Below are 15,068 nucleotides of genomic sequence, written 5' to 3'. Positions count from 1 at the left end.
AATACGAAAACTATAAGGTTTGTGAAATTGGTGTTTTAGAAACTTTTATGTTTCAAATAGCATTCTAGATTATTTTAGGCATATTTGCAAAAGCTAGTATTTAGAAACTTTATACAGCTTTTAAGGCCCTACAATATGTTTTTGCATACACATGCAAAAACCATAAAAATTATGGAATATATGCTCTTGCAAATTCTATGCCTTTACTACCTTTTTGGGCAACTTTCTGCACATTTAAGAGCCTTATGGAATGGTTTTCCATACCGGTGTGAAAACTATAAGGTTATTGAAAAAGGAGCTTTTCTAACTTTTATGTCATAAATAGCCTACCAGACAACTTTAAACACCTTTCATGTATCAACAATATGGTTTTGCATACCTAAATGAAAGTCATAACATTTGTGGAGTTGGTGCTTTGGAAACTTTTATAACTTAAGTAGCCTAGAGGCAACTTTACGCTACTTTTGAGTCCTCACGGTACATTTTGCTATAACAATATGAAACCATAAGGTTTCTGGAATTTTTGGTTTGTAACTTTTATGCCTTAACTAGCTTATTAAGAAGTTTTGCAAGTTTTGGGGCTCCAAAATTAATTTTTTCATACCCACGTGAAAATATAACATTTATGGAATCTATGCTTTTACATCTTTAGTGCCTTAACTAGCATACCGAGCAACTTTAGTACCTTTTATGGTCACACAATATGTTTTGGTATACCTATGTGAAACCATATGGTTTAAAAAATTGTTGCATTTCTAACTTTTGCGCCTTAACTAGAATACTAAGCAACTTTAGACACATTTTGGTGCCTCATACAATGATTTTACATACCTATGCAAAAATCATAAGGTTTGTTTAATTTAGGCTTTTACAACTTTTATGCCTTAACTAGTCTGAACAACTTTAGGCACCTTTCCTAGCCATACAACATGTTTGTACATACTAGTGTGAAAAATAATAAACTTGGTGGATTTGGAGATTTGGCCACTTTTGTCCCTTAACTAGCCTATCAAGCAATTTTACGCAATTTTTAGGCCTTATAAAACATTTATCATAACATTAAGGCAACTGGAAGGTTGGTGGAATTTGTGTTTTTGCAACTTTTATGCCTTAACTAACTTGTTAGACAATTTTAGCCACCATTCATGGCCTCACGATATGTTTCTACATATAGACGCGAAAACCATAAAATTTGTGAAATTGGTGCTTTCGTGACTTTTGTACGATAACTAGCCTATTAGGAAACTTTATGCACCTTCAAAGCTACACCAAACATTTTTTAATATCATTGTGAATTTTATAAGGTTGTGAAATGAGGGCTTTTGCAATGTTTTTGCCTTAACTAGCCTAGTCTCACAATATGTATTTTCATACATGTCAAATTAGGGCTTTTTGCAATTTTTATGCCTTAAGTAGCCAAGCAAACAACTTTAGATACTTTTCATTGCCCCATTATATGTTTTTGCATACCGGTATGAAAACAATAATGTTTATGGAATCGAGTTGGGGAATAAAATGAATGATATCTAAGTAATTTAGTGGTATATTTGGTATTTGTACAAAATTATATTGCCATTGAAATAGATTGGCTAACTCCCAAAATAGTTTTTTTTTTTTTTTTTGTCTGTGCAGCCCCACAAGCACCGCTAAGCAGTCGAGCAATAGTACATTGAAATTAAAAAATAAACGTCTCAATCTCTCTCGTTTTCATCGGTGTTGCGTCAAAAGCTTTTGATTAATTGATAAATCATCCAAAGTCTAAGCAATCATCTACGAAATATACTGTGCAGCCCCTCAACAATAATGAAGGAGCAGTGGAGTATATCCCATAGCCATAACTACACAAAATTGAAGCACTCCATGATCAAGATAGCCATCGTTAGCTTCCTAGCAATAGGCATAGCAACTTCTTTCTCCTTTTTACTATCTTCTTCTCTACCCAAATCATATTATCATTCCCTCTACATATCCAACTCCATCTCTGACAATGCATCGATATCACACGACCTCTACATGCTCACCCGCCGACCCCATGCTGCTGGAACAGAAGCCAACGCCCAAGCTGCGGCCTATGTTCTATCTACTCTCGTGTCATACAACATCGATTCCCACATCGTCTCCTATGATGTTTCATTGACTTATCCTATTTCACGATCCTTAATCTTAACACAACCAGAACCAGCATCAGAGCAATTACCAATCACGTTTGATCTTCGTCAAGAGATTTATGATGGCGATCCATATGCTGACGTGGCCCATGAAGTCTTGCCCACTTTCCATGCCTATGCAAAGTCAGGTACAGTTCGTGGAGCTGTGGTTTATGCGAACTACGGGCGGGTGGAAGATTACAAGACATTAAAAGAAATGGGAGTGAATGTAACGGGGACTATTGTATTAGCAAGGTATGGAAAGATTTTCAGGGGAGACATCGTAAATAATGCATTTGAGGCAGGCGCAATAGGAGCAATTGTGTATACAGATAGGAAGGACTATGGGGGTGGAGGTGATGAGGGATGGTTTCCTAAGGCAAAGTGGATGCCACCAAGTGGAGTTCAGGTGGGATCTGTTTATGACGGGGCCGGTGACCCGAGCACACCTGGATGGCCGAGTATTCAAGGATGTGAAAGGATATCGGATGACGAAGTAGAGAAACAAGGCAATGTTCCTTTAATACCTTCATTGCCTGTATCAGCGGCTGACGGTGAAACAATCATGCGGTCTGTCGGTGGACAAGTGGCAAATGAAGACTGGCAAGGAAGCAAAGATAGTCCAACATATAGGCTCGGACCAGGGCCCGGGATTCTAAATCTTACTTATACTGTAAGATCATTAAATTCTACTATTTACTTGCTTATTTTTTATAGAACTATATATATATATATATATATATATATATATATATATGTGTGTGTGTGTGTATGACATGGTTTTGGATCGGGTTTCAGGGAAAGAAAGCTATAGAAACAATTCAGAATGTTATTGCTATAATCGAAGGAGTTGAGGAGCCGGATAGGTAAGAAAAATATATATATAAAAAACACACACACACACATAAAAACACACATCGGTATACACAAATGTGCGCACGAAAAATATTATTATAGAAAAAACTAGAAGAGAAGGACATTTCACTTTAACTCATCTCGAAAAACACTATGTGTTGCTCTGTTCTTTTGATTTTTTTCAACATTTCTTTTATTTTACATCATCTAACATGTATAGAGTTGTAAACAATGTTCAAAGATTAAATGAATATCGATTTAACAAAATCAATCTTTAATTATGATTAAAAATTGTAATTAAAAGGAGAATCAACAACTTTGACAAAAATAGAAGAAGAAAGAAGATCCCATTACTATTTTGTCACACAAAACTTCAGCTCAATCCTTTAAATTATAGGTTTTTCTATCATTTGTTCCTTATTTTAGCAATTTAGATTCCGATATAAATCTTTATTGTCTTCACGTTCACTCCCTAGATATTAAAAGAAGAGAGAAAAAATCTTCATAGAATTTTAAGAAGAGAAAAGATTCTCGAATGATCATAATTTAGCTACCAAAAAGCTAATTTTATGTTGGTGGATTTGTTTTTTGGCAAGAGGTTATGTTTTCCTATAAATATACCAGAAAGTATATTAAGGTTTGTTTAGTTTTTTTTATTTGGTTGATTTTTATTTTTGAAGTAATTAGAGGCTGTTTTTGGATTAAAAATAAGTTTATGAAGGTCTTGATATTGTTTTTAAGGTGTTTTCAATTAAAAGCAAATAAAAAAATGAATTTTTTAAATCTAAAAACTTAAATTCTAAATTTTAGTTATTATAGATAATTAAAAATTAATTCGATAAGCCACCTATCACCTCTTTTAAGAGGAGGGGGGGACCTTAAAAAAAATAATAGACATGCATGTGAGGTTGAGCTTTCAACCCAAGCATGTTGAACTCTTGAATGGATGGTTAAATGTGTGGACCTAACCTACCAGGCCTAGTAAAGCATTTTTCTTTTTCATTGCTCTTTTTTTTAAAATATTAATTAATACAGTCTCTCTTAATTTTTAAATGGTTTAGCTTTACCTTTTTTTTTTAAAAAAAAAGGTGATTCATCTTTCTAAATGTTTTATTTTATTTTATATTGCTGCGAAGAGATTATTATAATTTTTCCCCTCATATATTTTATATAAATAAGTTGTATTTTAATGGCACACTTATAAAAAAAAAAAATTTGTCATTAGCAAGAAAAACAATTAACCTCTAACATAAAATAAATTAAAATGTATAAATAAATGTATAAAATGGATATAAGGTGTAAAACATTTGCGTTTTTATATAGCTTTTACTATGAAGATTAGTTTCCTGCTTTTTTTATTAATTAGCATTAATATCTATTTTTTATTTAAAATTTAATTTGTTTTTAATTTATTTTATTAAGTATTAACAAAATTCTTTTGTTTTTTGATTAAAAAATTCATGATATCAAAAAACACATCTATAATTTAAAAAAGTTTTTTTTGATGCATTAGAAATTAATTTAAAATCCTACTGCGAGTATATATATAAGGCTAGTAATTTATTATATCCCAAAGAAAGAAAATCCAACATTAGGCGCTATTATTCGAGACTTGCTAATAGTACTTTTGTTGCAATGATTTAAAGATTTGTGATTCTGGGTAATCATCGGGATGCATGGACATTTGGAGCAGTTGATCCCAATAGTGGAACCGCGGCATTGTTAGAGGTAGGCTTCATCGATCAATAATATTAATCCCAATATATTAATTTATCATTAACTACAGTCGTGCTCTCTCAAGTAGTGTCATGTTATTTTGCATTACCTTCAAATCAATTACTAGGTATAAATATTCTCTTACACAAAGATAATATTTAATTTGTACGAGGATTTTCAGTAAATAATTTGGTGAAAATCCAGTCATAATAAGCTTTTTTATGTTAATTCTTACGTTCTTTACTCATAATCACGTAAATAATGTAATGTCATGGGAAAATTCACCATTTTCTACTAGTGGAAATTCATATAATATATATAAATGATTCCTACCCTCGTTGCAGGTTGCCCGAAGACTGATGAAGCTACAAGAAAAAGGATGGAAACCTCGGAGAACAATTGTCTTGTGCAATTGGGATGCGGAAGAGTATGGCCTGGTCTCTCTCTCCCTCCCTCTCTCTCTCTCTCTCATGTCTGTGTGTGTGTGTGTGTGTGTTGTCATTAAAATTAATGAAGTGTAACATAAACTGAGTCCTGTTTCCAGATAGGATCGACTGAGTGGGTAGAAGACAATAGAGAACTCCTGACATCGAGGGCTGTTGCCTACTTGAATGTTGACTGTGCAGTCACCGGAGCCGGATTTCATGCTTCTGCAACACCTCAGCTGGACAAATTACTCGCGAAGACTACTCAGCAGGTACCTAACATGTTTAATAACCATTTACACAGAGTTTTTTATAATACAAGGATTAAGACTAAATTATATATACTAGCTCCCACCACTAATTAATTGTTGTCATCACCACATTACTCCACCATAACCAAACTGATATCATCACAAGTGATGATCATGCCCTTCCATATTGTTAATAATAGTGCTTAATTAACACAACATCATTTCTTAATCATCACCATTATCACTCTAGCAAGGCTTTTATATATCCATCAACGCTAATTATCATTCTCTCCACAATTTCATATTACCACCATCATCAATCTAGCTATAATTATTAAAGATACCATCACCATCACCATCACACTCAATAATTATCATCATCTTTATCGCTGTTACACTCATTGCCTCTACTACCATCTCTCGCCATTAGCATTATCATCATCCATTGATCATTTATTATACCACCTAGCTCTCACCACAACCACTACTTTTTATATGTGAAATATATATATATATATATATATATATATATATATATATATATATATATCTGTCTGTGTGTGTGTTTTGTTTTTAGCTCATCTCAGCAAGATTCTTTTGTTGGCTTTTGAAGGTTGGTGACCCAGATAACTCATCACAGACCATCTATGAATCATGGGTTGCTCCCGACAACTCTCCTACGGTAAGCATATTAATGCTGGCCTTGCCGATTGATTGATGCAATTGCACATGAGTTATTGACATCGGAGAAACCCTATGGTAAAATCAACAAGAGATCGTTGGACTGCTAGATGAGAAGTTCTAATTAAGACATTCATCAGCGCAGTTGCTTTTTAACATATAGTTTTGCCAAATATTCTTTCATGTGGAATTAAAAGAATGGGTGTTTCAAAATCTTGGATTCTTTGAATATGCTTAATGCATATTCATTTGAAACCCTTAATCTACTTGATTTTCTCTTAGGAAAAAACACTACATCAAAAGATATGATATTATTTTTATTTAGAAAGGATTTTAGAAATAATAATAAAAGTGTAAATAAAATATAACCCAACCTCTATATTAAAATAAATCCTTAAACAACTTATGATATGATATTTTTCATTAAATGTTTTTTTAATTACCTTTATTTGTTTTCCTTGTGTTATATAATTGCTAATTAATATGTGGAGGACAACACAAAATTTTAGGAGATTAGTAGTTTAATGATCTATATATTATCAGCCTGTCAATCCACTTTTCATGATGATAGGAGCTTATATATATGTTTGCTTTAGTTTTATTACTATATATATATATATATAGTATTAAGATGCCTAATTAATGGTAATAAATTATATATACTACGTGAATATATGGAGATTGAGAGACTAGGTGGTGGAGGATCAGATTATGCAGCTTTTGTACAACATATTGGCATTGCATCGGCTGACGTCTCTTTTGGGAAAGGTAATAAACAGCTTTTGTTCTTTCTTTTCTTTTCTTTTCATTTTTAAGAATACCTTTTATAGAGATTTGGCAAATGAAATTGATTTTTCGTAACTTAGTAATAGGATATCTTTCTTCTTCTTCTTCTTCTTTCCATGAACTAAATTTAACAAAGAAGCAAAGAGTCGGCCTTCTTTTTCTTTTTTAAAACTTTTTATTTTTTTTATTTTTATCCATGATTGTTTTTAAAGGGTTTAACTTTTCAATCCTAAACTTTATTTGTTTTACTTTTTAGTTTTTGGATTTTGAGAGAAGAAATAGAAAAAAAGAAATGAAGTTAGAATTTATGGTATTTACACTCACAGTTTATCGGTACGTATATTACCAACGGACTCGCGGACGAAAACAATCCGTCGAAAAAACTCACGTCGATAATTTATGGTCTGTTGGTGAGTCAATTGGTAATGAATACATTGATGGATTTACTGACATACAAAGTGTGCCAAAAAACATTTACCTGTTTTATTTCGTCGGTATCTCCATCGGTAAATTTAATATATCACCGATAGGAAAATCATATGTAATGTCATTGGTATTTTCATTTGACCGTCAGTATATTTATCGGTAAATATAACATATCACCAATAAAATATCATTTTTAATTCATCGTTTGTGGACCAAATCTTTAAGGATCAAGTGCCTGGTCTTTTTCTATTGTTTTTATTTTACTTTTATTGAAATTAATTTTGACATAGTTTTTAAATAATATCTTGAAATTTTTTATGGGAATGTTAACAATATAACTCTCAAATATTATGTGCCTAATATGCAAAAGTTAGAATTGAAAATTTGTTCAATGATAAAAATATGTTACTTTTTTTCTTAATATATTTTTTTATATACAAAAATATTGAGCCATTATTTTAATTTTTTTATTAAAAAACACTTACGAGATCATGATAAGTTTTTAGTTGAGAAACAATACTTATGAGTGAAAAACATGCTTTGTTGGAACAAAAAATAGATGCATTAATAAGAAAGTATATATTGGAGAGGTAAATGGTTTTTCTTGTTTCAAATGATTAATTTTTTTTACCAGAAATATTATCTCATTGTTTTTAAGAATATATGGGCTTTTTATAATTGTATTATAAGTTGTTTTATGAAAAATTATGTATTAGCCTTGTATACAATATTATTAAAATAATTTGCTCATTAATATTGAATAAGAGTAAAATATCTATTTATTTTAATTTTTTTATATAATGTTTTTTAATTTATTGTTCTCTTAATTTTTTTTCATATAGGTTCCTAAGAATGATTTTTTCTTGATTTGTTTTAAAAAAAAATGATGTTACTTAAAACTTGCTTTCATAGTTGTAATAATTTTTTTTCTTAAAAAACAATGATTATCGTAAAAAAAATGCTTTTGTTAAAATAAAAAATAGAATTGTTAATAAGAGAATTAGATTTTTTTTATCAAATATTTGTTTTACTTTTTAGTTCAAATTGTTGTTTTTTTATATATATTTTGTATGATTGTTTTTGCTTGTTTATTTAATGAATATATTGTGAATAAAAAAATAATTTTGTTCTAGAAAATAATTATATAAATTTGAAAAGATAATCTTGATTAAAAATACTCATAATTTTATATGTTATCTTTGATGTCTATCTATTTTTACTGTTGTATAACTAAATGGAAAAATATATTCCAAAAAATAAAGTTATTAAATCTAGTTAGTCCAATGACCTATATCATAAATTAAACAAGCTAACTGGAGTGGAACAGGGTCAATGTAAAATATCGTTATTTCAATATTTTTTTACAAAATAAAATTAAAGTCAAACTTGGTTTTAACCGAGTCATGAATGCACTTATCAAATTGATTGGATTATTCTAAGTTAACTTTTATTGGTTTAATTTAAAATTCAATTTAAACCAGATACTAGATTGACAGTCACAACTTAACCCGCATGGTTAGACTAAGTTTTATAGCACTGTAATTGTACATCTAACTAGTGCTTTGCTAACGGTAATGGTCAACTGCATGCAGGATATCCAGTATATCATTCAATGTATGACGACTTTGTTTGGATGGAAAAGTTTGGGGACCCTATGTTTCGAAGACATATTGCTGGTATGTATGTCATCAAACACAAATTAACATAGACAAATAATTTAAAGAGAATTTAAGTTATCACATTATATATGTCATCAAGCAACATAATCTCTCTCTCTCTCTCTCTCTCCCACACCTAAATCTCTCTCTCCCACACCTAAAAAAACAAAAAATAGTGTGTTTGTTAACCTTGAGGGGTGTAGCTCAATTGGTCAGCCTTTAGGTTTGCTCCCTAGAGGTTACCAGTTTGAGTCCCACAAACCTCAAGGCTACTGGAGGCTTACATGATCGTTAACTTCAAGGCCTGTGAGATTAGTTGAGATGCGCGCAAGCTAGCCCGGATACCCACGTTAATAAAAAAACCAGTGTGTTTGTTATCACATTATTATTTGCACCTGGTTTTTCATTTTGACTTTATCTTTAGTTTTTAGTCCTTCACCAATCATTCCCCTCCTTGACAAAACTTCAATATCATTATTCTTTTTCCCTTTTAATAAAGAATTCGATACCTCAGCCCTAAAAGTTTTGTCAAACATTTTCTTTGTATGGAAGAATGAATCTTTTAATCAAGTAAGTATTTCAAACTCTAATGATTAGTTTTAATAATAAACTAATCATGCTCCAAACATTGTCTTTATTTGTCTACTGCCAATAAAATTACCAAATATTCCTTCCTATATGTAGATAATCTCAAATACCTAAGCTTTACTTAGGCAATGGTCTCCCTTCCTGACTAAGGACCACCCCTATTCTTGTAGCACAAGCATCAATTTATAGTGCAAAAATCATTCTAGAATTAGATATTGCTAATACTGGTGTATCACAAAAGGTTGTTTTAAGTCTTTCAAAAGTCTTTTATGAATTCTTATACTAGTTAAAGATATCTTGAATAAGTTAGTCGAGGGACTACTTAGAATTCCAAATCACCCTATGAATTTCCAGTAATAACATGGCAATCCCATAATTCCTCTAAGCTCTTTTATTGTTTTAGGAATAGAAAAGTTTCTCACTGCTTTTATCTTCATAAGATCTATAACAACCCCTTCAGCTGATAAAATATCCCTAAGATATTCAACTTGAGATTCACAAAATGTGCATTTAAATTGTTTGGTAAACAACTAATGACTCTTTAGTGTTTTCAGAATTGTTCTGAGGTGGCTCACATAAAGTAGGGTTATACACCAGAATATTATCAAAGAAACCCAACACAAATGTTTTTAGAAAAGGTTCAAACATATTATTCATTAGTGCTTGGAATGTTGCAGGTGCATTTGTTAATCCTAATGGCATCACCTTGAACTCATAATGCTCATGATGGATTATAAAGGTCATCTTTCAAATGTCTTTAGTGTGTATCCTCACCTAATGATAACGAGACCTCAAATCCAATTTTGAAAGATATTGTGATCTATACAACTCATCCATCAGGTCATCTATTAATGGAATTGAAGATTTGTTCTTTATAGTCAGCTCATTCAATTGTCTGTAGTCAACACAAAACCTCTAGTTGTTGTCTTATTTTTTCTCTTAACAATATTGGAGAAATAAATGGGCTGCTATCGTGGTGAAATATTCCATTAAGAAGCATCTCCTTCATCAATTTTTCAATTTCTTATTTATGCATAAAAGAACTTTTTTAAGGTCTGATGTTAACTGGTTTAACATTTGGAATCAAAGGAATCTTATTATACAAAGTCCTTACTAGAGGCAATTTATTTGGTTCATCAAATATTAATTAAAATTCTTTTTAATAAAGCCTTGATTTTAGGAATCCTCTCTTTCTGCTTAAGTTCTTCTTTAGCTTCAATTGAGGAAAATTATCCTACAAAACCATATATTACCTCTTTGAGCTTTTTTTAACATTAGATGTTGTGATTAATTACAGAGTGGCCTCCTTAATAATCCTTTTAAACTCAATCATCCATCCTTGTTTTCTAAAATACAACTTCATCTTGATAAAATCAAAGGGAATGGGAAAATAAGATCTCAACTAATCCATTCTCAGTACCATATCACATCTCCCTAACTTAAAAACTCTCAAATCTGCTTGAAATTCATGCCTTTTTATACCATATAAATCTTGGACAATATACATTACAATTCATAATAGTGCTATAAGCCACAATCACTGCTAACATAATAGTTTTCTCAATGGTAACTATGATCTCATTAACCACATGTTCATCTATAAAACTATGGGTGCTACCATTATAAATAAAAATTATAAGGTTTTTATTTTGATAATTTCCTTTAACTTTTATTGTATTATGATTATAACTTTTAGTCAATGCATTAAGAGATAAGACATACTCATTCATTGGATCCTCTTCGGCCATAATTTCTTTATTATCTCCCTCCTTTACTTCTAAAAAATCTTTACCTTCTTTTACACCATTCATCAAATTCAAGTTGTTCTTGTTACATTGATAACCTGGTACAAATTTTTCACCATGTTTATAACATTGTCCTAATTTTCTCATTTGTTTATATAAGGTTTCATGTATTCGTTTTCCTTTTAGTGTCATATGAGTTCTTATAATGTAGGGAGTTTTCAATGATGAATTACTGGTGGTCTTTTATTATTGAAAGAAGGTGATATTCTAGGCATCATTCTATTCTTCCATACCACAACATGGTTAGATTTCTCTTGCCACCTTACTTGATGAAATGCTTGTATCAATGTTAAAGGCTTTAGTATTTTTAATGTTGGTCTTTAGGCCATTGTTAAAGCTCGATATATAGTATGATTCTAGTAATGAGGAATTTGAAGTGCTCATTAAGATGTGAGCTCCTCAAACCTTTTAAACATGCTTCTTTACTCCTTTATCCTTCACCAACTTGTTGAATTCTTCCACTACATCCACTACATCCTCTCTATTGCCAAAACTTGTACAAATAGATCAAACAAACTCTTCCCACTTAGTCTGGTCATGATCTCTAATCAAGAAACCTTCTAACCAAATTTATGTTTTGTCTTCTGAGTAAAGTGAAGCTATTTGTAAAATGTAACTTGAAGAATTTTCTACATTTCCTAACCCACCCCCTTGGATTCCCTATGAAATGTAGGTAGTTCTACTTTAGGTAATGGTACATTGTATATACCTCTTTGTCCTTCATTGATTCCCACAGGTTCATCTTGGTTATGATTTTGTTGTAGACAAATCACACCTCTTGTAATAGCTTGGTTCTTCCATTTGTGCATTAAGTTGTTCATTCCATTTAGCCTGCCCGAATCTTGCAATTCTTGATGAAGAACATGTATCCTCACATCCAATTGTCTACCATGCTCTTCCAAAGCTTTGTTATCTCTGTCTTCCCTTTTGCAATAGCCTGGATAAGTATATTCTAATACCAACATGCTAAAGCCTGCCTTACAAAGATGATTGTAATTGAGAAAATAAGATTGAGAGTTAGAAGATATGGAGATAGAGAGATTCTTGTTGTTGTACAGAAAATATTATAGAACACATGAATTATTATACCAGTAGTTCTTACGAACTAATTACTTTCTACTAGTTCATCACGTGGTTTGATATTTGTAATACAGTGGCGAGCGTCTGGGGTTTGACAGCTCTTCAGTTAGCAGATGAAGAATTTCTGCCTTTCGACTATCTATCCTATGCATACGAGCTCCAGGTAATGTTGATCTGTAGTCTGTACATCATAATCAATGCACAGAAGAGTAAATAATGATTTCTTCCTTTTGATGAGAAAGAAGTATTCTTTTTTAAAATAAAACAACGTTTTATTAAACATGATTTAATTAATTGATTTTTAAAACTAAGAGAACTATTTAATTTATTTTATAAAATTAGAAAGACTAATTTATAATTCAGAGCCAAACATTGATGGCAGTATTAACGATCGAATCCATGCATTATAGAAAAACGCAAAGGACTTGGAAGATGAGATATCGGATAAGGGCATAAGGCTTGCTCCCCTGTTCGAGTCCATTAAGAGACTAAGAGATGCAGCCACAAAAATAAACCAGGAGAGAAAGGTATGGCAAGATTTTCTATCAAGTAAGGATTGACATATCAACATCAATACCAAAGAATTATGAATATTCAGGCAATTGAAGAAAACAGAGTGTGGGCATGGAAGTTCAAGAAAGATCAAGTGAAGGTGAGAGAGATCAACGACAGGCTGATGATGGCGGAACGAGCATTTACAGACGCAGAAGGGCTTTCTGGGAGGTCATGGTACAAGCATTTGGTATGTCTCTTCTTAATCCTGAGTGATAATATATATATATATATATATATATATATATATATATATATATATATATATATTACGACTGCCAAGAGCAGATAGATGGAAGTGATTCTCTGTATTTGTGCAGATATATGCACCGTCAAAGCATGATGATTATGGATCGAGCTACTTTCCTGGAATAGACGACGCGATTGAAGAGGCGAGGAGTCTCAGCACGCCAGAGGCATGGCGCTCGGTACAGCACCAAGTTTGGAGGGTGTCAAGAGCTGTCAGACATGTCTCGCAAGTCCTCACTGGTGAATTGACTTGAAACATGCTCTGTCTAAATCAAAATCACCTTGGCTTGGAAGAAGTTGTAATAAATAAGCTTCATGCAGTGGATTCAACGAGCTGTCTCTAAATGGTGTTAATTTCTAAATAAAAACAGAGATATCATGAAGTCTTCTGTCGCCATCATTCTATTTGACCTTCGTGTTTTTTTGTTAACCCAGTAGAGTAGTACCTTCATCCACCCTGAGCAAAGCTTCTATCAACCAAAAAAATGCTTTACATGGCAAGTTCCAATGCCCAAACCATCTCATCATATTCTGAAATATTGCTCTGCCTATGTAACCCTCATGCACACACTCATTTGCAACCTCACCCTCGTTTTGACCACTCTAGTTTTATAGGCAGCTTGATAGAAGAATGACTCAAAAGAGTTTTAACAAAAATCAGTGGAATTGCCACTCATCCAACAACTAGGTTTTTCGGACAACCCTTCATGTGCTGATTGGATCTATTACAAGACAAAAAAAAACCAAGAGAATCACCGAGGTATTGGGCTGCTTTATAATATTTGGATTGCGCCTCATTTAAAGACTACAAGTCTATTCTTATTCAATTTTGAATTTGTTTATTATAAATCCAATATCTAATTATGGTTATTTTAATTCTCATGCAATCTTGGATTTAAATTAGATATGCAAGTTTAATATAATTCCAATAACTAATTATGATTATTCTTTTTCGTATTCAGTTTTAAATTTAAGTTAATTATATGGATTTAATTTAGACTGGTTAGTTAATTAGGGTTTATTATTTTATAAGTTTTATTATACAAAATAATATTGAAAAGACAGACTATTATGCTGTCATTAAGAATAAAACAGCGTTAATACACTTCTTCTTTGGGTTATTTATTGAACTTATCATGCACCTTCAGTTATTAGTTCATGAAATCATAGTGTCGTGGTTTTTTAATTTGATTTTACCTTTTTACTGGATGAGTATTCATATTCTTCGTGCCTGCCGGGTTCGCATCAAGCCTTGTTAACTTTGCATCATAGAACCGTGTGCAAGCAACTCAGAAACATAACACCAACAGCAGTGCAATGAAATTGACGAGATTTATCTAGACACCCATACCTTCGCCTTTCAGCATTCCGATGTATGAATAACACTCTAAAATTGTGGTCATTCAACATGCGCTGCCAACTTATAAAATGAAATTCAAAAAGGGTATTTGAGACTGCGGTAAATATTGTTTTTCAAAGTATTTTTTCGCTTGAAAATACATTAAAATAATCTTTTAAAAAATTATTTTTGACATCGCTACACCAAAATGATTCAAAAACACTAAAAAAAAATTAATTTGAAGCGGAAAAACATCAAATTTTGAAGAAAAGCAGGTTGAACATCAATGTCAAATGGGACTTAAATCACCACTACTAAGAAACATCAAGATGCAATATTTTAAAAAATGGTGGTGCAAGACTCTGCTGAGAATTCAGATTTATCAAGTTTGCATCACAGAACCACTCACATAAGAAACTCAAAGCAAATACCAACCTCATTGCACAATCGTCAAGATTCATTCAAGTTTAATTCTCCATCCAAGCACTCTTCCAAGTATGGAAAACTCTT

General features: G+C 31.7%; 1 protein-coding gene across 1 annotated transcript; it reads left to right on the top strand.

Moving 5' to 3' along the window:
• Window positions 1-1,723: 1,723 nt before the first annotated feature.
• Window positions 1,724-13,602, top strand: LOC7497629 (probable glutamate carboxypeptidase LAMP1). Its single transcript, XM_052454216.1, has 12 exons — window positions 1,724-2,820; window positions 2,946-3,013; window positions 4,649-4,730; window positions 5,063-5,155; window positions 5,263-5,415; window positions 6,008-6,076; window positions 6,756-6,843; window positions 8,880-8,963; window positions 12,493-12,581; window positions 12,829-12,945; window positions 13,017-13,160; window positions 13,291-13,602. The coding sequence occupies exons 1-12, from the start codon at window positions 1,804-1,806 to the stop codon at window positions 13,471-13,473; spliced, it is 2,187 nt and encodes a 728-aa protein (XP_052310176.1). The 5' UTR covers window positions 1,724-1,803; the 3' UTR covers window positions 13,474-13,602.
• The last annotated feature ends 1,466 nt before the right edge of the window (window positions 13,603-15,068 follow it).

Source organism: Populus trichocarpa, chromosome 6, assembly GCF_000002775.5.
Source record: "Populus trichocarpa isolate Nisqually-1 chromosome 6, P.trichocarpa_v4.1, whole genome shotgun sequence".
NCBI classification, from domain to species: Eukaryota; Viridiplantae; Streptophyta; class Magnoliopsida; order Malpighiales; family Salicaceae; genus Populus; species Populus trichocarpa.
This window is presented reverse-complemented; position numbering and strand designations above follow the sequence as displayed.

Coding starts and splice junctions, on each gene's coding strand:
- LOC7497629 (XM_052454216.1), top strand. CDS start 1,804: ATGAAGGAGCAGTGGAGTATATCCCATAGCCATAACTACACAAAATTG. Junction 2,821..2,945: donor TTCTAAATCTTACTTATACT/GTAAGATCATTA, acceptor ATCGGGTTTCAG/GGAAAGAAAGCTATAGAAAC. Junction 13,161..13,290: donor GGTCATGGTACAAGCATTTG/GTATGTCTCTTC, acceptor GTATTTGTGCAG/ATATATGCACCGTCAAAGCA.